Source organism: Mus pahari, chromosome 15 (genome assembly GCF_900095145.1).
Source record: "Mus pahari chromosome 15, PAHARI_EIJ_v1.1, whole genome shotgun sequence".
Classification (NCBI taxonomy): domain Eukaryota; kingdom Metazoa; phylum Chordata; class Mammalia; order Rodentia; family Muridae; genus Mus; species Mus pahari.
In genome coordinates this window covers 30,047,948-30,075,491 of record NC_034604.1, presented here as the reverse complement: position 1 = coordinate 30,075,491, position 27,544 = coordinate 30,047,948, and the positions used below count along the sequence as shown (strand labels likewise).

Here is a 27,544-nt window from a genome sequence, read left to right as displayed (position 1 = left end):
GCCCCTAGGGCTAGCTTACACAGGTTGACCTCTAGGGGCGACCACGAGGGAGAGCTTCCAATTGTGGAGGTGGCATTAACTATGTCCCCAGCTTCATTAAGAACCTGCCATGTATAATTGTATAATTGGTAGGGATTTGCACTCTCTACCTGTGACCCACTTTGTAGCAGAACATATACCCAGATCCAAAGAGTCGGGCAAGGCATCTTTCGGGCCATTCTTTTGGTTTTCTGTAAGCACAAACAGAAAGCTTTTCTCAGGGTTTTTCTTTCCTGGATGAATTGTATGGTTTTATTAGGCCCTCTGGGAGCCATCTGGCATTTTGGGCCCCTGAATCATAGATACAAGCATGTCCTTTGCCCCCCATATAAGGACTGGATCTGGACCCTGCCATTTGTTGGACAGGGATCTCTCCACATAGCTTGTGCATAACTGTTGGCAGTTGAAGGGTGCCAAAGGTGATCTTCGGCAGACTTGCCTACAGTGTCATATGTGATAAAATTTAAAACAAATAGTGCATGATTCAGGAGGATCTTAAAGTTGCCAGATTGAGGATATAGAATCCGCCCCCCTGACTGCAATTTAAAGAGCATATTTTTAAGGGTTTGATGAGTCCTTTCTACAATGCCTTGGGGGTTATAGGGAATGCCATGGCATAATATGTTTGATGCCCATCTGAGCACAAAACTGTTTAAAGCTGGAACTAATATAACCCAGGCCATTATCTGTCTTGAGGATCTTGGGTTGTGGTGTAACCGCCAAGCAGGAGAGAACATGACTGATAACATGTTTAGTGGCCTCCCACGTCTGTAAGAATGTATAGATAAAAACCACTAAAAGTATCAACAGAGACATGAATATATTTTAACTTTGCAAAGGGGGCATAGTGGGTGACATTCATCTGCCACAACTCACCAAGAACTAGCCCACGGGAGTTGACCCCCAAATGTGGCTCAGGCAAAAGGGTCAGGCATCCCTTGCACTGCCAAACAATTTGTCCTGCCTGTTCATGGGTAATAGAAAATTTAAGTCACAGGGTATGGGCATTAAGGTGATGTAGATCATGGGCCTGTTGAGCGGCGGCAAGAGGGGTGGTAGACAAGGCAGAAGTCACTACCTGAGTGGCCCAATCAACTACATCATTCCCTTCAGACAGTGGCCCAGGCAAACCAGAATGGGCACGAATATGGCCAACAAGAAAAGAAAAATTTTGGGCAAGAATAAATTTTTGAAGTTTAGCAAATAACAGGGAAGCATTGGTAGAGGGGCGGATATATGGAAGTTTCTAAAAGGGGGACAGAGGCAGCCACATAAGCACTCTATGTATATAAATTAAAAGGGGTTTCAGGCAAGAGTTCGAACACCCTAACAATGGCTGCCAGTTCAACAAGCTGCACCGAGGAGAAGTCTGTCATAAAATGTGAGACCTCCCCATCAATGCTCCATACCTGAGGAGGAGCCGTAGGTAGTACCGTGGGCCCCAGCAATCGGGACTGACTTTGTTCTTTTTGGGAAAACCACAGGTGTCCTATGTAGGAATTGAACCAATTTATCAGCGGGACAATGGTTATCGATCACACCCTGGAAGGAGGTGCAATTAACTGCCCAATCATCATTATTTCGAATTAGCCACTGAACTTGGGAGGTATTGTAGGGGAGAACAATAATATCAGCATCTTTGCCAAAGAGCCTAAGGGCAGTTGAGGATATGTGGGCAGCACTCTAGAGGGAGAAGCCAGCAGATGGACCCAAAACAGAGGTTTAAGTTGCCACAGAGAAAAGGGAGTAGGGAAAACAAGGAACTGGAGGGGAAGATCTGGGGAGAAATATCCAATGTTTTGTTCATTGATGGCCTGTTCTACCTTGGCCAATGATATTTGTGCTTCATGGGTCAGCGTATGTGGGGAGGACAGATCTGAGTCCCCACACAAAATATTATCAAACAAAGGCTTTAGCTTCTCCGTTGTAAGTTTTAAGTAAGGGCAGAGCCTGTTAATATCTCTTAACAGGCGTTGAAAATCATTAAGAGTCTGTAAGGAATCCCGCCTTAAATGAATCTTTTAGGAGAGAATCCTATTAGGAAACAATTCAAAGCCTAAAAACAAATGAGGGGGGTGAATCTGAATTTTTGGGGGGGAGATTTGGAGTCCCTGAAAAATTGATACTGGCCTCGGGGGGCACTGACCAAAATCTTAATTTCTCCGGTGTAGTCATTATCTACTAGAGAGGGGTGAACTGTAAGTCCCTTTAAAGTGGTGGAGGCACACCCAAAACTAAAAAATAAGTATGAGGCGGAGGAGGTCCAAAAGCCCCAGTAGAAAGAATTTAAACGTCATCCTCAGGTGTTTTGAGTCGGCGGAGGCACACAAGTCCAGTTCTGCACTGCCTGGGATGGCTCTGCAGAGACTAGGGACTGATCTGGCTGCCGGTGGTCCCCCGTGGCTGGAAGAAAGAGAATGGAATTGGGGGCCCGGGGCTGGCCCCTCTGCCCGTTTCCCTGAAGGGGAGGCAAAGGATTCCCAGAAATATCTGTTGTGGATCGGCAAACATTGGACTAATGTTTGCTCCTCTTGCAGCGTGTGCAGAGGGTATTGGGCTGTGCGGGCCGGGTGGTGGGACTCATAGGGGGCTGAGGTACATTAGGAGACATAGTGGGACACTGTCGGGCGAAGTGCCCAGGTTGGCCACATCTAAAGCAACCTTTTTTGGGGCCGGTCTGCTGGAAGGCTGCGCCAACTGCGAGATGGACAGCTTGTGACATCTTATGAGTAAAGGTGTCCACATCACGGCAGAGGCGAATCATCTTCATCTGATGAAAACCGCTTCGTTAGACAACTTATGGCCCATTCCTATGGGACGGAGAAATATCAACTTACCCAGGACGACTTCCTCTCATGAGCGGTGAGAGCGTTCCTCAAATGGCTTCTTCATCTCAGCGACCTTCTCTGGAGGGTGGGCTCCATCTGGCGAGGGTCCGTACCTCGACCCCTATGTTTGAGGTGCCACCTATCCCGTCCCGCAGGACCTAGTTATTCGGGGGGGGGGGGTCGAAGGGGAACCAAGCCTGAAAGAGAAACGGACGAGAAAAGGTCTCGCTAGACCAAGCCAAGGGTTGTCAAGGTCTACTTTAATGGAGGCTGGAAGCCTGATTACAAGCACACAGTGAGAGGGGCTGAGGGGGAATGATCAAAGCACAGAGAGAGGGACAGACATCTGGGGCGAAGGCTGAGGACAGGCTTGAAACATCTTGTGGCTTATCTTTGGATGCTGGTTCCGCCCAAACAGCCCCAGGTGTCTGGACAAGATAGGGGTCAGTTGGTTCTCACGATCAGCCCTGTGCGAAGGAGAGGGTGGCTCGGCTCCCAACAAAGGGTCAATTGAGTCTCAGGGTGGGAGCTGTTGAAGGTCTGGCTTCCCACAGCCTGGTCTCTCACACTTTAAGAGGCACCCCCACTCTAGCCCACAGAAGCCGGGGGAGAGGCTCCCGAGAGCCACAAAACTCGGCCCGCTTCCTCCTCCAGCAGAGCCGTCCCGGAAGGAAGACGGTCCCTCCCGCTCCCCAGCCCATACCTCACAAGGCAGCGGGGCCGCCGAGGCAGCCAATCAGATCGCTTCTTGTAAGCCGAGGCGCGGAGAGCCAATGGGAAGTCGCGGCGCGCGCAGCGCCTCTCGTCGTCGCCCCGGCCCCCTCCCTTCCGCCCGCCGCCTTCCACTCCGCCCCTGGCGGAGGAAGTGAGATCAGAGGCCCCATGTGAGCGGATTGCAACACATGCAGCTGCCTGGAGAGAGGGAGCCGGTGTCCTACGTCAGAGCCGCCGCCGCCGCGGAGCCGCCGCCGGGGAGGAGCAGCCGCTGCCGCCCAGGACTGGGCCCTTAGGTAGGGCGGGCGTAGGGAAGGCCGGCGCCCTTGTGCGGCGGGCCGTCGGGGCGGGGAGAGGAAGGGCGGCTCGGGGGGTGGCGAAGAAGGGGGCCGCTCTGCCCCGGCGGCGGCGCTAACTCTGTGGTCTTGGTGTCTCCCGGCCCCGCCGGGCCGCTCTAGGGAGGAGGAGGCGAGAAGATGGCGGACGACCCCAGTGCTGCCGATAGGAACGTGGAGATCTGGAAGATCAAGAAGCTCATTAAGAGCTTGGAGGCGGCCCGCGGGTGAGCGCCGCGTCCGGCACCCCCGTGCCCTCTTGGATCCCGGACCCCTCAGGATGGCCGCCCCCGCGCCGCATGGCCGGATGAGGAGAAGCCGGCACTAGCCAACTCCCGCCTTCTGGACCTCTGGGTAGTAGCCTCTGACTGGAGGGCGAGGGTCGGCGCGGCTGGCCGGGAAAGAAGTCCTTACTCCTCTTGGTGGTAACGAGCCAGGCTCCCACGGCTCAGATCGCTCGGCCCCCTCTCCGGATAAAGCCACTACTACTTTTGTGCTCCTCTCGGGCCTTTAAATCCAGCTCCTCACTTTTCGGGCTCCTGGTGCTGCCACCCAACTTGGGTGCTGTTAGGGGAAAGTACTTGGCGTTCCTTTCCGAACGCTCTACCCTGGTTTCCTCTCGCTTCACGTTCCTCCAACCAGGCCTCATTAAGATGGCCTCCCCCACTTGGACTTACAAGTCCTGTGTGGGTGAAGTTTTGATAGGGTGTAAAAAGAGAGTTGACCAAGAGAGATCTTCTTCTTCTTGGCTCCCCTTTATTTTTCTGGGTCTTAGACCTCTCCGAAGATGACTTGCCCTAAGTTTTCTAATTACCCGGAGCTGCCTGGGTTTAGCTGTTCCAAGACCCGCCTATAAACCGAAAATGCCAGCGTGTGCGGGATGGAGTGGTGGTGGTTTTTGTCTGTTATGGACACAGTCCAGAGAAATCCAGGTAGTAGAATCCCTGATGGCTTTTCTGTGGAACTTCTTGGGAAAATCACTCTCCAGTTGCCTGATGGAATAACAGTGCTTAAAACTGACTTAAAGTGAGCCTTCTTAAGTTTTTATAAGTGAGTCTCTTAAGTGTTTCTAAGAAGTTGTAGGTGTGCCCCTGGGTATGTTGTGAGTAAGCTAGGTAGAAAGTAGCCATATGTTTGTTTTGCGTGAGAGTGTGCCAGAGGTATCTGTGTTCCTTCCGTGTGTTGCTATGTGTTGTTACTTTCCCAGTTATAGAAACTTTTTACTACTTGGGGTGTCTTCACCCTAAAAATGGAACATTGTATATTCCTGCACTCCAGAGCATTCTTACAACAGAGTGACTTTCCTCAGATACCTCGTGGAAATTTCAGCTCACAAACGATACATTCTGTCCCGGATGGCTAGGTCGGCATTGCTACCTTGACCACCTTGGCGCTGCACTCATTAACTTTTTTAATGGATTCCGGTTGGCCGGTTGGTTCCTCTTAGTGCATGGTTTTAAAGCGGTGGTGTTTCATTCTTAATAAGGGAGGAACATTAATTTCTGTTTGGGATTAGACTTCTGAAAGTTTGGACATATTTGGTGTGTTGCTCATTCCTTTGATGATTGTAAAAACTTTAGTCGAAGGTAGTTTTTTTTTTAATTATTATTGATTATTTCTTAGAGTTTTTTTTTTTTTAAAAAACTTGAATATAAAGACTTCCTAATAGGAACTGGTACCATGTAGTAGAATGGAATTAAAATCCCAATGTAAGTATGTATCAGGCGTGTTAAGAGGTCTTGTTCTTTGTGCTGCCTAGAATTAGCCAGCTACTTTTGTTTCAGTCGGCTGTCTTCTGTTGTGTTACTTGGAGCTGTTTGGTATTGACATTTATGTATTACTGCTGGTAACACTGTTACTAGTTGAAATTGATCTATAGGTTGGCTGGGTGCTTTCTTAGGCAGTTTCCTGGATTAGAAGGTGGATACAATCCATTCTCTGAATTACTTACTAATTTGTTTGTTTGGGTGAGGTAACATTGAAGAGAACACTGCTTGCTAAGCAGTATTTATTTCTCCTGCTTGATGAACAAATTCATTCTTAGATTTATTTGTTCCTAGCCATAGTTCCCAACTAGAAGTTTTAAAGCTCTCTTAAAAGCCTTTGGAAATGTTTATTTTCTAGTTTAGAAAAGTTCAGTAAAGTTTGAAGGATTACACTGTCTAAAATAGCTAGGAATTCTAAACAATGTGACTTAACATTTTGTTGTACTTTGCTTAATTTATCAAGGATTTGGTTGCAGCTTGAGCACATGGTAATTAAAGTCCTGTCCGTTTCTGGTGTTAGTCGGGAAATCAAAAGTTTATTTTATGTGGCTTGGAACCTTTTTTCTTATTACAATGGCAAGATTTAATTTTCATTCTGAGTTGTGTTAGACTTTAGGTTTTCATAGTGTTTTATACCAAATAATAATAATAATTTTTTTTTAAGCCATCTGGCCTCCAACTCACTATGTGGCTGGCTGAAACTGGTTTGCCCTCCTGACCTGCTTTTGTCCTCCAGGTGCCTGGCTAATACTAAAATATTATTAGGATATTTGTGATGAACTTTAAAGACAAATTGCATGGCAAATGGATTCATATGTGCCAGTCTTGGTGTTCCAATTGGACTTGAGTGGAAAACAAATGTATGTTGTCCGATGCAGGGAGCACAGGACAGAAGTGGTGGGCGCCTAGAGTTGTTTCTGAAATGAAAAGGAACTTGTGAGCTAGATTAGGATGTGGGTCTGCCTCCCTCTGTCCCATTAACTTCGTTTCATCTTCTCTTTGTATATGCCTGGTCAACTTTGAGGAGTTGACTTTCTCCTACCTTAAGTCAAGTTCTGGGGCTAGGGTTTTGTTTGTTTTTTTTTTTTTGTTTTTGTTTTGTTTTTTTGAGTTAGATTCTCACTGTAGCCTTGGCTGGCCTGGAATTCAATATATAGCCCAGGATGGCCTCCACCTCATAGAGATCTGCGGATAATGTGCTGTCGCGGCACCTACCCTAAACTAATTTTAAAGTTTGCCAGAATAAGTAATTTTGACGTTTACTCTGTCAGTATGTGGTTATGTTTGGGAATATAACCAAATGTAGTACAGTTTTAAAAGAAATACCCACAAAATGGACTCAATAGTTAAAACACGTTGACAGGATGAGGTAACCACAAAATTATTTGGATTTAGTGAGCATTTAGTCATAGTCGCTTTGGAGTAATACATTATCATTTATTATTCACAACAATAAGTGTCACCATTTGATACTCAAAGTAAATGAGGCTGAGATTTTAGATAACCTACTGTCTTGAATGTCATGGTGTAAAACTGTTAAAAAAAAAAAAGATGAGATTAACTGCAGAGTCTATTTGACCTATGATAGACTATTCTAAGCTTTGGTTCCACATGTATAATTGTGTAGTGATCCGAATATAAGCGGATCCTAATTTGTGAACTGGTGTGCTATATTTTGTGTTCTCCAAAATCTCCAAGACTAGTCTTTTGTTGTTTTGCCTTTTTTGAGACAGTTAATCTGTGTGGCCCTGCCTGTCCTGGAACTCACTCTGCAGATCAGGCTGGCCTCGCCTGCCTCCCTAGCATTGGGATTAAGGGTGTACACTGCAAGGACTGCAAGATCAATCTTAAATGTACTCTGAGCCCAGCAGGTTGTGTTGTTTGTGAAGTGGCATCTGCAGAGGCTAGAGTACTAAAGGGGGAACTCAGTGACCCTGTTTCATAGCATCTGGTTTAAGTTGCTTCCACTGTATCTGCTTTGTTGTTTTTTCAATGAGGTTGAGTGTGGCCTGTGTATGTACTGGTAGGATGACGAGACAGTTTTAATTCATATTCATATATATACTTCCCTTCACAATCGACTGTTTGATTTGTCTCTCTGTTTATGGCTACTCTTGGTATGTTCTCCAAAGTTGGCTTATAAGGAAAAATATGTTCATAGCCAAAATGGATCTAGGACCATGTGAGTTGAACCACAGTTGGTTTCAAATGAGGAACTTAGAGCAGAAGAACATTACTAGGCCTTTTCGGTTTTTTTTGTTGTTGTTGTTGTTTTGTTTTTTAATTAAGATAAGGTTTCCTTTATTCTGGGCTGGGCTTGAACTCTTGATCTTCCTGCCTCCATTTCCCAAGAGCAGAGATTACAGGTATGAGTCATGACCAGCATCACATTAGCTGCTGAGAAAGGAATGGCCCCTATTCAAGGTCAGTTGACTACAGGAGACTTCTCACACATTTTTTTCTCCTACTCTCTTGGGGTGGGGTGGGGGAGGAAACATTTTCAAACTAGTGAATTTCAGGAAGCTTTGCTTTTACTTTATTTCTCAGTGGTTTTAAATTTTTTTTTTAAATGGGTTTTAAAGATTTTAATAAGGTTTAAGCATTGGGGTAAAGAGAATGTGTTACTCAGAAGAAAGTAAGATACACTCAGAAAGTGGTGTGGGCTTTCCGAGAAGAAGGTAAGAAAGTAGCTTTTCATATTCTTGACAGGGTGGTCGTGACTGGGCTAGTGATCTAGCTTTGTAATAGTTACAGTGCTAGTGTTTATGGTTTTCAACACTTCCCCCAAAGTTCTCAAAGTGATTACAGTCGTTATTTTTCATCATTCCTCTCTCCATCTCTCCCTTCTTTCCTGTTTTGCATGCTCTGCATTTGCAAATATGTTTGAGGAAGGATTTTAGAGACTGAACAAGGATTCCTACCGCTGAGTGAACATTCCAAGCCATTTTTAACGATACTGGTTTTGATACAAAGGGTTGAACTTAGGACCTGTCCATTCTGGCAAACACCCTGTTTCTAAGCCACAAACCTCAGCCCTCAGAGACTTTTGGGGATAAGAAAGGATCTCACTCACTTTGTACTCCCAGCTTGTCTCAGACTTGGCAGCTCTCCTCATAGGCTTTCATATAGCTACCTAAAGCATTAAAGATTTAGCCTCTAAAAGGGGACTTTGATTCATCCCTTAGCTTGTGTGCCATACTGCCATCTCTTTTTTTTTTTTTTTTTTTTTAAGATTTATTTATTTATTATATGTAAGTACACTGTAATTGTCTTCAGACACTTCAGAAGAGGGAGTCAGATCTTGTTACGGATGGTTGTGAGCCACCATGTGGTTGCTGGGATTTGAACTCCAGACCTTCGAAAGAGCAGTCGGGTGCTCTTACCGGCTGAGCCATCTCACCAGCCCTTTTTTTTTTTTTTTTTAATTCTTACAAGAGTCAATAATTAGAATATATATGACAGGGGAAGAGATGAATATAAAACAAACTGCAGGGGTTTGTTTGGGCTATTCTTTTAAGATTTGATTTTTATGCATAGAAATCTTGAATTGGTAGTAATGTTTGGCATAATGAGGGATAAAATGTCTAATGTTGTATTTCTCATATAGTGAGTCTTGCTGTGTAGCCTAAGTTTACCTCCACTGACTATTCTTTGGTATTATAAGCATGTGCCACTATTCCTGGCTGCAAATGTTAGTGCTTTCCTGTTACTTACACATTGGCCCTTTAAAAATATCTTAAAGGAATAGGTCTAATGGCACAGGATTAATTTAGCTACCTGTGACGCTGAGGCAGGAGATTGTTGCATGTTCAAAGTCGGTCTGAATAGCTAAATGACATCCTGACTCAAAATATAAAAAGCAGTTGTGCTGTCACTCTGGTATAGTACTTGACTAGCATGTTCAAAGTCCTGGGTTCAATCCTTTACCTTGTCCTACCAGAAAATAGAAATAACCTAATGGAGCATTATATTAAGAGGTGAGAACAGAGAGATGGGGTTCAGAATACAAGTTAATGATCAAGCAGTTGCCTAGCATACACAAAGGCCCAAAGTTAATTCTGAGCACTGAAGAAAAATAAAATATTAGGGGACTAGTAAAATAGTTCAGTTAATAAAAGTACTTACAAACTTGGGGGCTCTATCCCCCACATAAAAGCTGAGTATGCTACCTTACCCCTAGAACTGGGGGCCTAGAAACAAGACTGGCCGACCAGTCTTGCTGATTGAGTTCAGGCTCAGCAAGAAACAGTCTCAAAAAATATGGTGGAGAGCAATTGAGAAAAACCATTGTTAACCTCTGTCCTCTGCATGCATCTACACACAGGGATGTGGGCAGAGAGGAAAGGGGTTAATGAGAGCATCCATAATAATGGATGTGGTGATCTTCCTTGGATACCCTTGCACACATCTTACTTCAGAACTAATCTGAACAGCTGTAGTATTCTGGACAAGTGTCCTGTGTTCTGTGGGTAAAGAACAAGCAAGCCTTGACAGACTTCACATTGTGTTAGGAGATATAGTTATTCTTCCAAGTAAAGAAAACTCTTTAGACAAACTCCTCAGAAAGCAAGAGTGTAGACAGTATGGATGGTGGTAGAATACATTTAAGGCAGATTTGTAGTAACGTTTGTCCGGTCTTTTCCCTACCATACCACATAGACCAATTGGATCCTTTAACAGGAGGAATATTTTTCTTTGAATTTAGAGGTTGAGGGTGTTGTTGCATGTTAGTTATGGTAAGATACTTGCTTAAATTACTAGCTTTATAGAAGGGTTTTTAATGGTTTGGATTCTGCTTGAAGGTTGAGAAGAAAAATTTTGCCTGCCCATTACCAGGTCTGTCTAGTTGACCATTTCCAGCAACGATTTCAAATCTGGCCTATTCTCCAGGAATCTCAGAATAGAATCTTCTCCTAGGATACATTCTGTAGGTGTCTTTTCATTCTTTAGCAGCTTGCTATCTTTAAGAGGGAGCAAGGGGGTTGAAGGGTTCGAAGCTCTTTTTATCAGGTTAGAAATTATGTGTGACTAACCACTCAGGCACCAGGAGCCTCTAATAACAGACTTTATCGTTGCTATATGGTATACTTTGGACCCTTGGCTACTGTCTTCGTTCTTATTGTAGTCATTCTTATTATGTCCAGTAGGCTTGGCATTTTGGGGTTCCTGACAATTCATTCTTGCCGTACAGATAACTTGGTCCATGTTTGGCGTTTAGAAACAGGATTTTGCTTTGTTGTCCAGACTAGTCTTGCGCTCTCCACAGTCCTGCCTCAGCCTCCCATGTGCCAGGATTATAGGTGTCTTTTTTGATGCTCTATTTCTTTTCCCCTAGTTTTATGTTTTATTTTGTTTTTGAGACATGGTCTCTCTGTGTAGCGTTAGCTTTCCCAGTACTCACTCAGTACACCAGGCAGATCCACCTGCCTCTGCCTCCCAAGAGCTGAGAAATCAGGTGCATCCCTACACCTGGCTAAAAAATGTATTTGGAAGGAGGGGGAGTTACAAGGATTCATTCTCTCTGTATCCCTGGCTGTTCTAGAACTCACTTTATAAACTACAGAGATCAGCCTGCTTCTGCCTCCTAAGTACTACTGGAATTAAAGGCGTGTGCCACCACCACAAGACTAAAAGTTTTTTTGTTGTTTGTTTGTTTAAATGAGACCGTGGTCTGCTAGCCATCCCTGGAATGGTGACACAAACCATTTTCAGTCCCATGTTAAGTACAGAGTAACATAGTAGTTTGAGGAGTTATTGCAGGCTGGAGAATAATTATGTAACTACTTAGACAAAAGTTAGAAAGTATCTTAGCAAGGCAGGTAGTTTTTAATGTTACTTTGAGGGGCTGGAGAGACTGCTAAGCAGTTAAGATGCTTCACAAAGATTGTTACTTTGTAAAGCAAGTGATAAGGAAGCCTAGCCTTTCTTGTAATTTCCAGTAGTAGGGAAGCCAAGCAGGAGGATCACCAGTTCAAGACCAGTCTGAGCAATGCGACCTTTTCTCGGGAGAGACAAAAGATTACTTTTGGCTTGTTTAGGATTTTCAAGGCATTGCAGAAAAGTTGGCTTGGGCATTAGTGTTGTATTACATGGCTGATAGCGAATCTTTGACATGGTAAAGTTATGACTGCAGTTTTATAGTTGTCATTGTGATGTTTCATTGTTTTGACATAAGATCTCTGAAGCGGACAGTCCTCTTGGTATTTCCCTCATAGCTGGTGTGGTTCATTCTTGTTTTATCCTGGGAATTGAACTAAAATTTTGGAACTGTAATGCTAGACAAGTGCTCTTACACTGAACTACATTCTTGGACTCCCAAATTCATTGTTTTTTGTTGGTTAGATTTATTAATGCATTCTAAGAGAGAGAGAGAGAGAGAGAGAGAGAGTGTTTGCACATGTGCAAGTACCCAAAGAGACAAGGAGTCAGATGAGTTACAGGATATTATAGGGAGTTGTGACCTGCCTGATTTAGGCCTTGAACTCAAGTCCTCTGGACTTTTCAGCCCCTAAAATGCATTTTTGATTAAAAGCAAAGTAGCCTCAAATTGAGTGCAAAGGCTGGTATTAGTTAATGGTTGATACTGACCTCAGGAACTGAAATAGTAACAGAGCGTTTGCATATATGCCTACCTAGAATTTAAGGCCATGTGTTTAAGAATTAAGGGTGGGGCTGGAGGGGTGATGCGGAGGTTAGGGTCCTTGATGGTTAGGGGCGAGGTGCATTTCTTAGTTGCTGTGCTTATCAAGCACAGACTAAAAAGTTATGTCCTGGCCCTGATTTTTAAAAGTTTATTTTATGTATGTATGTCCAAATTTGTGTATGTGTGGCCCATGTTTATGTATGTGTGACACATGTGTTTAGGAGCCCTCAGAAGTCAAGCGAAGGTATTAAATTTCCTAAGAATTGGAGTTAAATAACTAAAACTACTTTTTCAAAGATAAGTAACTAGCATGCCTTTTAACTCTGTAACAAACCTGTTAATGAAACAAAAAGCTACTAATGGCATTCCATGGACAAAACTGAAGTACAGAGAATAGTTAGTTGTCTAATGCCAGGCAAGTTCAGAGGTCCTGTCAGTTTCTTCCCATCTTCTCATTTCAAATCTATCTTCCTGTTTATACACATTACCCTTGTTTTTTGTTTATTTTCAGACATGGTCTCACTCTGTAGCCCTGGCTGCCTGGGAGCTCATTGTGTAGACTAGGCTGGCCTCAAACTCGGAGATTGCCTTTGAGTACTGGGGTTAAAAGTCTGCACCCCCATGCCTAGCCAACATGCTTGTTCTTTTCTTTTAATTTTTAGTTTTAAGTTATGGGTGTTGTGTCTTATGCACCATATGTATGCTTACAGAGACCAGAAGAGATCAGAGCCCCTCAAACTAGAATTACAGACAGTTGTGAGCCACCATGCAGGTGCTGGGAATGGAATCCTAGTCCTCTGGAAGAGCAGCCATGGTTCTTACTCCAGCTGTGTTTTTCATGAACACCTGGTGGTGATGGAAGTCTTTTTTGTTTTTTTGGGTTTTTTGAGACAGGGTTTCTCTGTGTAGCCCTGGTTGTCCTCGAACTCACTTTGTAGACCAGGCTGGCCTCAAACTCAGAAATCCGCCTGTGTCTGTGCTGGGATTAAAGGCCTGTGCCACCACGCCCGGCTATGATGGAAGTCTTGATGAAAGTGTGTATTAAAAAGACAGTTAAGCCGCGCGTGGTGACACATGCCTTTAATCCCAGCACTCAGGAGGCAGAGACAGGCAGATTTCTGAGTTCAAGGCCAGCCTGGTCTACAAAGTGAGTTCCAGGACAGCCAGGGGTATACAGAGAAACCCTGTGTCGAAAACAAACAAACAAACAAAAAGACAATTAATGGGAGAATTGTGACTTCTGCCTTATTGCAAAATGTTTCCACATGGGTCGCGGGGGTTTATTCCTCGTTCCCCGCCCGGAGCCCTGAGTGAGATCTCAGCACTGGCTGCGATCCATCTATCGCTGGCTCCTTGTAGCTCGTTGTTTTGAGAAGATTAGGAAAAGATTCCAGCTTCTGCTGCTTCCTGGTGGAATATTCCAGTAGGTAGTGTTGGGATGTTGACCTAGGTAGAGAAACTTCCCTGTTGGCATTTCTTGAGTGAGGAAAGGGAAAGCTACTGGCTGTCTAAATATTTCTGAGTTTTCTTTGCTGCTTTAGTTTGACCTGGTTATTTGCTCTGTGTATCTACTCCATTTACAGGTTTTTCTTCATGTCTTCCAGAAGTTAATCCTCTGAGTAAATCATTGAAGAGAATTCTTTGATAATGGAAAGTACCCTGATGAGCAAGGGGGCTTGGGAGCTTTGGCGTTGTTCTATGTCATAGTTTGTTTCTTATGTCTGCCTTGAAGTTTTTAAGACCTATGTATTAGTCATTGCTGTACAACATGATTCACTGGCCTTTTTTTAAAATTACATTAATTTATTTTTGTGGTGAAGGGTGGGGTGGGGGTCAAAACAGTCTGATCTCTCCTGTCCTGTGGCTTCCAGGGATTGGAGTGTCATTACCTGATTGATGAACCATCTCATTGGTTCATGTGTTAAGACAGGGTCTTACTTCATTCCCAGCTAACCTGAAACTGAATATAAACCACGCTGGCCTCAAATGTATGGCCATCCTCCTGACTCTTGTCTTCTAAAATCTGGGGTTATAGGCATGCCCTGCTAACTCAAGCATGCTGTCTAATGACTTTTTTTCCTAATCTTTGTACTTTTCCTCTGTGTGGGGTACATGTGTGCATGTGTAGATAGAAGACACCATCAGGTGTGAGAGTTCCACCTTGTTGGAGAAGGGCTTTGTTTGTTGCTTGGCTTCCTGTTTATGTAACTTATGGGAATTCTTCAGTCTTCTTTTCATCTCACTAGAGGAATGTTTTTCTTTTTACATGGGTTCTGGAGATTCAAAACTCAGTCCTCCAGCCCATAGGGTGACTGTTTCCATCCATGAGCCATCTCCCTACCTGCTGGCTGGTCAAGAAGCTCCAGGAATCCCCCTGTCTGCCCCTCGCTCGGTTCTGGGATTTGGGGCATACATTGCCACATGAGTGCAGAAGATGAAGTGCAGATCACCATGCTTGCAGAAAGAGAGCTTGTCTGACGCCGTGATCTCCCCAGCCTTTATACTGCCTCTTTTCCTACTCCTTTCCTTTTTGTTTATTTATTTTGGTTTTGAGGCACAGTTTTGCCATGTAGCCCAGGCTGGCTTGAGCTGTTTCTGTGCTATCCTCCCAAGTGCTGTGTATTCACTGGCTCTCCTTTAATTAGTAACTTCTATTATATTTATTTTATGTATGTAAGTGTTTGTCTGAGCATTGTGCAAATGTCTGGTGACCTCAGAGTCCAGAAAGGGCATCATATCCCTTGGAACTGGATACCATGAGAGATCCACCATGTGGATGGTTGAACTCAAACCCCAGGTCTTCTGGAAGAGCATCCATTGCTCTTAACTGCCAAGTTGTCTCCAGTCCCCCCTCTTATTTAGGGTTTTTGATTTGGGAAAGGATATATAATGACAGTAGAGAAGATGAAAAAAGGGACTATTAGAATGAGAAAAAGCAAGCCGACCCAAGTAGTTTATACCCTTAATCCCAGCACTGGGGAGACCAAGGGGGGCAGAGCAGAGTGAAGCTCCAGGCCAGCCAAGTAGACAGTGAAGACCCTGACTTTGGGATGAGGATGTGATGACAGTGAGAACATACTGTACTTGCAGTTAGTTTCTCTAGTGAAAACATTGTCTTTTTTCCTAGTGTCTGATGATCTAACTAAGGGCCTTGCATATGCTAAACAAGTACTTTATCACTGAGCTACGAACCCCCTGATACAAGGGTTTTATTTCTCAGTGTCTCTCTCTCTCTCTCTCTCTCTCTCTCTCTCTCTCTCTCTCTCTCTCTCTCTCTCTCTTAAAGATTTATTTAACTTTATATGAGTGCACTGTCCCTGTCTTCACACACACCAGAAGATGGTAGTGGATTTCCTTACAGATGGTAGTGAGCCACCTTGTGGTTGTTGGGAATTGAACTCAGGACCTCTGGAAGAGCAGTCAGTGCTTTTAACCACTGAGCCAGCTCTCCAGCCTTCTTTCTCTCACTCTCCTCGTAATAGGTATTTGTTATACATGAACATGAAATATTCAATTTCCTTGAGATTTTATTGTGTTTACACAAACTGGCCAAACAACTTTGGCTGCTTGTGGAGTAAATGGGTGTATCTGTTCCAAAACATCCTGGCAGGGCCCTTTACTCTGTCAGGCAACTCCAATAGTCTGAACCATTACATCCTAAGCCTTTAGAGTACTGCTATCCAGGTATCCAGGTATCGTGCGCCACCATGCCCTCTAGTCAAGTGTCTTACAAAGGTTAGTTACAGAGTAGAGAGAGTTATACATGGGAACTAGTGAAAGGTAGTTTTGTTCCTAAAATTTGGTGGGTCAGAGTGAGATGGACATGTATATCTTTGGGTGAAAAGACAGGATGTTTCACTAACCTGGGGCTAGACTGGCAGCTAGCAAGTCCCGGTAGTCCCAGGGCCCCAGGGTTACAGGCACATGTTTTTATGTAGGTTCTGGGATCTGAACTAATGACCAAGCACTCTTATCCAGAGAGCTAGTTTTAAACTTTCAAGTAGTATGTTTCAGATTTAATGATCTTGGTTGAAATATTACAACCAGAAAATTTTCTGGCAAGCTGTATATATCTGAACCTGTTTATGTTTTTGAGACGGGGTACAGGCTCTTTCAGTGTAGTCTTGGCTGGCCTTGAACTCAGCTCTGTCTTTCTCTGCCTCCAATGTGATGTGATTAGGGAGCATACCTCCATGCCTTAAGCCCTGCTTCTGAAACTTTTTAGCAGTGGATTCCAGGAACAAGATCACATCCTATCACTAAATGTGTTTACTTGCTTTATCTTCTCTGGAATGTTAAGCGGGTGTGCCTGTACGGTTGCCCTGCTGTTCTTACAGCAGAATTGCTTAATGAATGAATGTTTATCTTCTTAACCCATCTTCATGAAAGTAAATAGCAGTTTATCTCAAGGTCATTTCTCTCTTGTACACAGCATTATCTGACTTTGAGGCATTTTGCTCCTTGGGTTCACTTAGTTGGCTCCAACGTTCCCTTCATTTAGCTTTAGGTTTTCCAGTCTTTTGGGTTTGGGTTCTGTGGCGGTATTCTCTGTGCTCAGAGCGCTTCTAGTCAACTTCTAACATCACCCATGTCAGGTTCATCTCAGTGCTGACTCAGAACCAGGCCCTTTTATGAGAATGCCTGTGGTCCCTAAAGATTCCAGGCATATGCCTCCTTGAGAAATGTTCATAAGAAAACAAAACAAAACAAAAAGTTTGTATTTAAACTGACTGGTATGGGGCTAGAGAGATGGCTTTAACAGTTAAGAACACTGATGAGCTGGTGAGATGGCTCAGTGGATAAGAGCAACTGCTCTTCCAAAGGTCCCGAGTTCAGATCCCAGCAACCATGTGGTGGCTCACAACCATCTGTAACAAGATCTGATGCCCTCTTCTGGAGTGTCTGAAGTCAGCTATGGTGTACTTACATATAATAAATAAATAAATCTTTAAGATCCCAGGTTCCAGGGGGATTCAGTGCCCTTTTCTAGCCTCTGAGGCACCAGGCATTTGGTCATACACAAGACAGGCTTGTGTACTTAAAATAATAATTTTCTCTGCAAAAGTTGTTCTTGCACACACACACACACACACACACACACACACACACACACACGTGCACCCCACAGTCTTTAAAACAAAAAAGCCCTGACTTAAGGCTTCTGTGAATCTGTAGGCTCAGTAGCAGGGGTATGGCTCACATGTTTCTGAAAGTATCTTCATTCGCAGTTTATTTGACCCACCCATTCCCGTGACACTGGTAATCACCTGCTTTCGTAGCCTTACAATTGGGGCTGATCTTTGGCTTGTTTTATATGGATGAGGGGGTGTGTGTCTTTGTCCTTGCACCTCATGCATGCCTAGTAGCCTCAGAATGCCATATGAATGGGGTTATAGGTGATTGTGAGCCACCATTTGTGTGCTGGTAATTAATCTTCCTTTGGAAGCGCAGGCAGAGTTTTAACTGCAGGGCCATGTCTCTAACCTCTGATCTTTATTTATTCATTTATTTATTTAAGTACATGTGAATTATATAAAATGAGTTTTATATGGTTTCATATTTACCCCCTATGTTTTAGTTACTTTTCTGTTCTGATAAACACCACTGAAGCAGGTGTTTCTTTGGGTTTATTTATGGTTCTAAAAGGTTAAGACCATCGTGGAGTGGAATCGGCTGAGCACTCACATCTCCCACCACAAGCAAGAAGCAGAACAAACTGGGAATAGCTGCAGTCTTTGAAGCTTCCATGTTCCCAGTGATATATTTCTTCCAGCAATGTCAGATCTCCCAAACAATGCCACAAATGGGGGCATTCAAATGCCTAAAACTATGGTGGACATCTTACTCAAACCACCATACCTCCTCACCTTTTCTTGTTTTTCTCCCCCAATCTGCTCCTTTTCCCAACTAGTGCACTTGTCCATGTGTATGTATGTTGGTCTGTCCATCCGTCACAGTGAGTTTCATTGGGGTTGTATGCAGGAGCACATACAGCAGTGATGACTTTTAACTTGTGATGCGGCGTCGGTGTCCCAGTGCTTATATTATAGAAGTGCTGGAGCTGGAGCCCGGGGTTTCATGCATGCACAGCAAACACTCTTATCAGCTAGGCTATGTCCTAGCCCCTGATTTTGTTAGTTTTTGAGACAAGATTTTTCTGTGTAGGCCTGGTTCTAGAACTCATTTTGTAGACCAGGTTGGCCTCAAACTCATAGAGATCCCAGTTGCCTCTGCCTCCTGGGGGCATGCACCACCACCACCACCCCAATTTTTTATTATTATTATTATTATTATTATTATTAAATATAATTTACATACCATAAAATATATCCCCTTTCTTTAAAAGATGTAACTCACTGAATTTTTTCCCCCCAGGGTTCTGTCCTAGTTGTGTGTTGCAGTGATAAAACACTGACAGAAAGCAGCTTGTGGGGGAGCAGGAGTTTACTTGAATATCAACTCCAGGCTGTGGCCCAATGTTGTAGGAAAGTCTAGGAGGCAGGAACTTCTTGATGCAGCTAGTCATGTCTACAGTCAGGAACAGAGAAGACACTATGCATGCATGGTTCCAACCACCTCCACTTTCATAGTCAGGGTCCTCGACATCCTATGGCATCTCCCTAGCTGTTAGGTTGTTTTCTGAATATTTCATGTACATAAAGCTAATTAGACAATAGTGGTCATTTATGACTGATTTTATGTGCTATAATTTACACTTGTATGTCTATCATACAATCTTTTTAATTTATTTTTATTTTAATTATGTGTGTGGGCACATGTCACGCCATATGAGTGGAGGTAAGAGGACAAGGTAAAGGTGTTTAATCTTTGTACATGTGAGATATGAGACCCAGGAATCAAACTCAGGTCATCAGACTTGGTAGTGCTTTTACCCACTGACCCATACTACCAGTTGCAATCATCCCATTTTACACTTGTAACAGTATTGAGTTTTTGTTTTCCTACATCAAGTATGCTGTAGCTGTCTTCAGACAGCCCAGAAGAGGGCATCAGATCTCATTACGGGTGGTTGTGAGCCACCGTGTGGTTGCAGGGATTTGAACTCAGGACCTTTGGAAGAGCAATCAGTGCACTTTACTGCTGAGCCATCTCTCTAGCCCCTCTACTGTCTTTTTTAAAAGGGAGAGGGTCACTTATGTATATGAAGATCAGAGGCCAACACTGAATGTCTTATCACTTTCAAGACAGTGTTTGCCAGTGTGTATGTTAGTTCACCATATACTTATCGTACCCACTGAAGCCAGAAGGTATCAGGTCTCCGTTGATTGGAGTTACAGACAGTAGTGGACTGCAGTGTGAATGCTGACAACTGAACCAATCTGGACCCTCTGCAAGAGCAAGTGTTCTTAGTCACTGAGTCAACTTTCCTTCTCTTGTGTGACAAAACTTTTCAAGGAGATGCAATACATAGCTTTATCTTCCAGATAGGGAACCCACAGCAGACCCAAGTACTACCTCTGTCTATGATCTTTACAAAATTATCTCTTCAAGCCCTTTGCCCAGTTTTATTTTGTTTAGAGTTTGTATTGGTGACTGAACCTAGGCTTGGTTGACAAACACTCTACCACTGACCTATGTCCTTTGCTAGCTTTTGTTGGTGTCGTCTATTTGTATAAGCCTTGGGCGGGCCTGAGACTCACTTTGTAGGCCAGATGGTCTCATGCTCAGATGATCTGCTTGTACATGTCCCTGTGCCTGGTCTTTGCTGGTTTTTAATTCAGATTGTGTTTTTGTTGTTGAATGCTGAGTTATTTGCATGTTCTACATAATTGTTACAGAAATCTGTATCACTCAGACGTTTCCTCTTTTTTTTTTTTTTTTTTGTGATTTTTTTGAGACAGGGTTCCTCTGTATAGCCCTGGCTGTCCTGTAACTCACTTTGTAGACCAGGCTGGCCTCAGAAATTCACCTGCCTCTGCCTCCCGAGTGCTGGGATTAAAGGCGTGCGCCACCACGCCCGGCCAGACGTTTCCTCTTATATGGTATTTTTGTGTATGTTAACTCATGCATATTCTTGTGTGTATGTGCATGTGTAGAAACCAGAGGCCATAGTCAGCTATTTTTTCTTTTATTGCTTCTCATGTTGTGGGACAGTCTCCACTTGAACCTGTGAGCTCTGGGGAGCCTGTTTCTACCTCCCTAGTGCTAGGACTACAGGATGGACCAGGTGTCTCTACCTGCTGAGGCTTCAACTTTAACCAACTTGATGTGGTGTAGAGGCATTAAAGATGAGTATATTCACATTGTAAACCAGCCTTCAGAACTCTTTCCAACTTACAAAACTGGTTTATACTGCTGCTGGTACATGCCTTGCCCTACTCCTTCATGTTAGAGTTTGAACCTGTGACCTCATGCTTGCTAGGCAAAAACAACTAGAAATATTAAAGCCAGGTGTTTCTTAAACTGCAGCTAATGATAAGTATCTTGGAAGTACAGGTTAAAGAGGTGATATTCTCCATGGTTCATACTGCAGTCTCATCTTTTGGTTCTAGGTATTTGAATTTGTTTGGATACTTAACTGGATACTGAATCAGGCTTTTAATGTATTGCTCTTTTAGAAATTTGTGTTTGCACATGTGTTGTGTGATAGACTTTCTGGTCTGCACATACTAGGCATGTGCAGAACACCTGGCTTGGGTTCTGGAATCCCAACTTCAGGTCTTTATGATTGTGAAGCAAGTGTTCTTAGTTATCCAGCTCTTTAGCCCCTGTATTTTTCTTACAAAAAGAATTTTAATTATATCAATGTAATCAAAACACATTCTTGTTGACATGCCCCTTTAACCCAGCAGGTTGGGGGGCAGGGACAGGAGGATGGATATCTGTAGTCTAGAAAAACCCTATCTCAAAAAAAAAATTCTTGAGTTATAAATTGTTTCATAACTGGGATGTTTGTGGATTGCATTACTCTCCTGTCAGGAAAGCACTGGGTATGCTGAGTTAGTATTTAAGGATTTTCAGAAAGGTGTAATATCAACTGGAGTATTTGTCTGGACTTTGGGAGATTTGTCTCTTTGTCCTGATGTAGCTTCTCCCAAAGAGCGACCAGGATCTCAGCCACTGCTGTTGACAGACTTCATTCCTTGCCAAATTCCAGCTTGTTGGTGTCCTCCAGCAACCTTCTCTTTCCATCCTTGAGACTGAGATGTTTTTCCTGACTGTCCCTTTGAGGGCCCTCATTACGTGGCTCATCTCGGTGTTAAAGTCTGAACTGTTGCTGGTCTTGTTAGGCTTGCTTTGGACAGTGTGCTAGAGAGGCTGCTACCTTTCTTGTACTGTCCAGATGGTTGTTTTTATGAATGTCTCACCGTATCTTATTTTACCAATGGTAAACATGAATTTAAACGTGTGTGCATGTCTTTCTCCAGCAATGGCACGAGCATGATATCGCTGATCATTCCTCCCAAAGACCAGATTTCACGAGTGGCAAAAATGTTAGCAGATGAGTTTGGAACTGCATCTAACATTAAGTCACGAGTAAACCGCCTTTCAGTCCTCGGAGCCATCACATCTGTACAACAGAGACTCAAACTTTATAACAAAGGTAAGTCTCTCCATCTCACTTTGTCACTCTGTCCTGGCTGGCTTTCCTGCTGTGACTTCAGCCAGCTGCCACTGCTGTCCTTCAGCTCTAGCTCTAGCTCTAGCACTCTCCCTTCTCCCCTCTCCCTTCTCCCTCTCCCTCTCCCTTCTCCCTCTCCCTCTCCCATTGAATGCTAAGTACTACTTGTTATACTTAAGGAATAAATCCTATTGAACCATCTCAGGAAGCTTTACAATAAGGATGAGAATTTTGCCAATGAGTTGTTAAGAGTTTCTGTTTTATTTAAATTATGGCTGTAGGAATAATAAAGAAGTTGTTTATGTTCTTTGCAGTACCTCCAAATGGTCTGGTTGTTTACTGTGGAACAATTGTAACAGAAGAAGGAAAGGAAAAGAAAGTTAACATTGACTTTGAACCTTTCAAACCAATTAATACATCACTGTATTTGTGCGACAACAAGTTTCATACAGAGGTGAGTGTGAGCACGGAGCATTGTAAGCCAAAGCCTCTCCTCCTTTCACTCCCAGCTCCGGTTCACTGCTGATCTACTTGCCATACAATGACTCCTACCCTCTGTCCATTTTTAAGACTATGTGGTAGCATGCATATATATATATATATATATATATATATATATATATATATATATATATACACTTTACTATTGAATACTCTGTGGTCGGGGATAAGCTACACCATCAGTGTGTTTATGAGCTGGTGCAACCTTTTTCATAGATATTTTTTTCCTCTCCCTTTTTTTGGTGGATTGGTGGTTTGGGTGGATAACAACAGGGTCCATGTTGCTGAGGCTAACTTTGAATTCCTGATCCTCCTGCCTCTACCTCTGAAGTTCTGGGATTATGGGCATCCTTCATCACAACTGCTTTTGTTTGTTTTGGTTTTGGTTTTTGGTTTTCAAGATGCTTTCTCCTTGTGGCCCTGGCTGTCTTGGAACTCAACTCTAAAGAAACTCAACTCTAAAGACCAGGCTGTCTTTGAACTCAGATATCTGCCTGCCTTCTGCCTCCCAGCTGCTAGAATTAAAAATGTGTACCATCATGAATATTTTCAAATATATATGTTTATTATACTACTCATCATGGTATTTGAGGAAGGTGGGAAGTTGGATTTGGATAACTTGATGAGAGGCAGGTAATTGGCTCCTCTCTGTGTACCAGTGACACTTGTCTATATAGTCTTTGCATCTTTAGCATTAAGCTCACAAATCATTGAAAATAAGCAAATAAAATGCATTTAGTGACAGGGTTTTCTCTTTTCCTGTTCTTATAAACCCTGAGTGACAAGGCCTAACTATGATGAACATTAATAGTGGAAAAGAAACCTCATTAGACTGACCTAAATCAGTCAACAGTAAGCAATCAGGAATTTACAGCTGGCTCCCACTTTAGTCTCTTGCCTTTCATCAACTCTGAGACAAACCTCTGCAGTGGGATTAGGTCTGACGTTTGTCCACAGTTTACAGCGAGTGGTTTTTGCTAACTTGACAGGAAGACCAATACCACTTGAATCATGGGTAACTGTATGGAAATGTAGCTTATTTTTCCTTAGCATTTAGTGCCCTGGCAGAGGCCTCTTCTGCTGTTAGCAATTTGCTTTTATCAACTTTGTTTAAAAAACAAACAAAAACCAAAAAGTACCTGATGGCTGTATTGTCTGGCTTTAGCTCAGCTATTACATTAGCATAAATGGTTTTAACTTTTCTCCCAGTACTGATTAGTAGAGCTAAGAGTGTAAACTCAGCTACCCCCAGCACCCAGCAATCCCCGATACCCAGTGTTTTACATGGATGCTGGGAATCGAAACTAAGGTCCTTATGCATACCAAGCACCTTACCTACCAAGCCACTCCTCACCCCCTGTTGGAGTTGCTTTTTCAGAGGTCCCAAATTCAGTTTCCAGAAACTACATGGAGGCTCACAACCACCTATAATGGAATCTGATGCCCTCTTGTGTATGAAGACAGGGCACTCCCGTACATAAATAAATTAAAAAAAAAAAAAAAAAGAACTGTAACTGCTTTTAGTTGTGTAGTGTGAACTGTAACCACCATCTTATCTCTAGAACTAACTCTGTAACTGTAAACAACAAATCCTTCCCTGCAGAATGGAAGCCACCACTCTAATGAGCATTAGGTTTACACCTGAGATCTATAAATTACTCCCCCATAGTGTTGATACCATGTTGAGTTAACTAAGCATTGGAGTTCATGTGCAGTGCTTGTGTTTGTCTTTTAGGCTCTTACAGCGTTACTTTCAGATGACAGCAAGTTTGGTTTTATTGTAATAGACGGCAGTGGTGCTCTTTTTGGCACACTCCAAGGAAACACCAGAGAAGTCCTACACAAGTTCACTGTGGATCTCCCAAAGAAACACGGTATGTAGAGGACTACTTGGGTTCTTTTACTTGTCTGTTACGGTAGTCACTGAATAAGCGCGTTTGTGCTAGACAGTTACGGAGGTGGTGATTAGCTTGACTGGTTATTCTGTTTGTGCTTCATAAGGCATATTGTACTTCTTTAATAGTTACCCTTTTCTCACTGCTTTTGTGTCAAAGGCAGAGGAGGTCAATCAGCCTTGCGATTTGCCCGTTTAAGAATGGAAAAGAGACATAACTATGTTCGGAAAGTAGCCGAGACTGCTGTGCAGCTGTTTATTTCTGGAGACAAAGTGAATGTGGCTGGTTTGGTTTTAGCTGGATCAGCTGACTTTAAAACTGAACTAAGTCAATCTGACATGTTTGACCAGGTAAGAGAAAGGGAACTGCCGTGGCAAGGGTCTGTGTGTGAGATACATCCATTCTCAGTGCATGGTGCATGTGTTGGCCTTCGTAGCCATAAATTCCCTAGATTAGAAACGGTGGCTAGACCGGGCATGGTGGCGCATGCCTTTAATCCCAGCACTTGGGAGGCAAAGGCAGGCGGATTTCTGAGTTGGAGGCCAGCCTGGTCTACAAAGTGAGTTCCAGGACAGCCAGGGCTATACAGAGAAACGCTTGTCTCGAAAAACCAAAAAAAAAAAAAAACAAAACAAAACGTTGGCTTGGTGGTTAAAGGTGATTACAGCTCCTTCGGGGGACCTAAATTTGTTCCCAGCACCCATGTTACATGGCTCACAAACACCTATAACTCCAGCTCCTGGGGGATCCAAGAACTTTTTTTTTAAAGGTTTTTCGAGACAGGGTTTCTCTGTGTAGTCCTGACTGTCCTGGAACTCACTCTGTAGACCAGGCTGGCCTTGAACTTAGAAATCTGCCTGCCTCTGCCTCCCAAGTGCTGGGATTAAAGGCATGTGCCACCACTGCCCAGCGAACAAATTTTTTTAAGAGTGGGATTTCAATAAAGATATTTTATTTGAGGTCCTAATGTTTTTGTTTCTGTTTGCATCAGAGGTTGCAATCTAAAGTTTTAAAATTAGTTGATATATCCTATGGTGGTGAAAATGGATTCAACCAAGCTATTGAATTATCTACTGAAGTTCTCTCCAACGTGAAGTTCATTCAAGAGAAGAAATTAATAGGTATCGGTGAAATGCTACTATTTTTTTTCCTGTGAAATGTTTTTGGTGTGTATGCATGACAGAGAAGGTATAAAAGAAAGGGCTAGGTACAGTAGTCCATACTTGTGATCCCCACACTACGGTGGCAAGGTTCAATCAAGAGTTCAGGGTCATTCTTAGCCACAGTAGTTAGGTCATCCTGGGCTGTATGAGACTCTTGATCCAAACGAAACTAAAATAAAGCATAAAAGAATGGAAAATTAAACATTTTTACTGAGAAAAAATGGACACAAATGGCATATACCTCTATAACCCAGGAAGCTACGATGGTTGTATTGCCACGAGTTCTAGATGGCCTGATTTTCAGAGTGAGGCTTTGGGGTTGGACTAGGGGCTACTGGGGAAGTAGTTCAGTTGACACAGTGCTTGCCCAGTGCTCACTCCCTGGGTTTAGAGTTCACACTGTGTTAGCTCAAGTACAGCACCACCCTCAAAGGAAGGGGCACAGGAAAGGGCAACTGGGGAGAGCCTAGGCAGGTCAACACAAGGTGATACAGGAGCCTTCAGTCTCCTTGACCCTGTGGCCTGGGCTTTCCCAAGGCAGCATAGAGCTAGGCACTAGGAACAGGCTCTGGTGCATCAGCTGCCAAGACTGGGGCTGAAAGTAGAATCTTCTTTAATATTTAGCAATCAGGACTGGTGGAAATGATTTCAAACTTTGTGGATACCAAGATCCAAAACTGTGTAGGGCTCTAATAGAAGTGTGTAGTGTATATAACCTAAGCACACCCTCCCATGTACTTTAAATTATCTGTTAATTATTCGTAATACCTAGCATGATATAAATATATATTAATAGTCTGCTATTGTTTGGATTAAGAAGGACAGGGAAAGGTCTAGGTATGTTCCTTGCAGGTGCGGACTCACAAGCCTTGCTCCACAGTACACGTTGGCATGTTGTGCTTATTTTTCTAAATATATTTGATCCACAGTTGGTTAAGTTTGTGGAAACCAAGAGCCACCTTATATTTTATTCTTATGTCCCTAATCCACAGGACGATACTTTGATGAAATTAGCCAGGACACAGGCAAGTACTGTTTTGGAGTTGAAGATACACTAAAGGCTTTGGAAATGGGAGCTGTAGAAATTCTAATAGTCTATGAAAATCTGGATATAATGAGATACGTTCTTCATTGCCAAGGCACAGAAGGTAAAAAAAAAGAAGAAGAAGAAAATATTGTTGCTGTCATATTTCTCTGTTCAGAAATTCTTGGTTTCAGACACAGCTATAAGGGAACATATAAGTGTGTCTTGTGTCATGTTGCTGCCCCCACTACCCCACCCCATCCCACCCTAGCTGTGTAATGCCTGTTCATAGTTAAATTAGCCACGAATATGGGGCTCTATCTTGAATGTCTTTGATGTTTTCTTATAGAGCGGGGTACCAGGTACTTGGTGTGCTGAGATGTTTGTGGGAAGGCTGGTAGAGTTAGTCCAGGAGTCCTTTTCTTACCTGATCTCCTGCATAGCTTATGTCTGTTGGTACTTTGTTAGCCAGGCTAACGTTTTTGTTTTTAACTTTTAATACTGCAGAGGAGAAAATTCTCTATTTAACTCCAGAACAAGAGAAGGATAAATCTCACTTCACAGACAAAGAGGTATGTAAAGTTTCTTTGCTTACTGTTAACATACAAAAAAGCTTGAATGATAAAGCATTGGTACGTACAGTATCAGTTCTGGGAAACAAAGCTTTATTCTAGTTAGACAGCCATGGAAGGGGAGCAGTATCTCACTGCCACACACTGGTCTGTATACAAGGAGGGTAGGATCAGGGTTATTATAGACTAAAATAAAGTAGCCAAATAAACTGAGTGAGAGAGATGCAGGCATTCTTTGGGTTCAAGGCCATCTGGAACTACATAAGACCCTATCACTAAAAGTAAGTTAAGAAATCGGAAAAAAAAAAAAGACATCCGGGCGTGGTGGTGCATGCCTTTAATCCCAGCACTCGGGAGGCAGAGGCAGGCGGATTTCTGAGTTGGAGGCCAGCCTGGTCTACAAAGTGAGTTCCAGGACAGCCAGGGCTATACAGAGAAACCCTGTCTCGGGGAAAAAAAAAAAGAAAGAAAGAAAGTGTCG

At 43.3% G+C, this 27,544-nt stretch overlaps 1 protein-coding gene across 1 annotated transcript in view; it reads left to right on the top strand.

The window, feature by feature from the left end:
- Positions 1 to 3,743: 3,743 nt before the first annotated feature.
- Etf1 (eukaryotic translation termination factor 1) overlaps positions 3,744 to 27,544 on the top strand; it is a 31,115-nt gene continuing 7,314 nt past the window's right edge. The window contains exons 1-9 of the mRNA XM_021214308.2: positions 3,744 to 3,877; positions 4,040 to 4,143; positions 21,715 to 21,890; positions 22,223 to 22,362; positions 24,145 to 24,283; positions 24,464 to 24,654; positions 25,296 to 25,425; positions 26,460 to 26,615; positions 26,999 to 27,063. Of these exons, the coding sequence (XP_021069967.1) occupies positions 4,058 to 4,143; positions 21,715 to 21,890; positions 22,223 to 22,362; positions 24,145 to 24,283; positions 24,464 to 24,654; positions 25,296 to 25,425; positions 26,460 to 26,615; positions 26,999 to 27,063 (1,083 nt within the window). The 5' untranslated portion in view covers positions 3,744 to 3,877; positions 4,040 to 4,057. The remainder of the gene's footprint in view (positions 3,878 to 4,039; positions 4,144 to 21,714; positions 21,891 to 22,222; positions 22,363 to 24,144; positions 24,284 to 24,463; positions 24,655 to 25,295; positions 25,426 to 26,459; positions 26,616 to 26,998; positions 27,064 to 27,544) is intronic.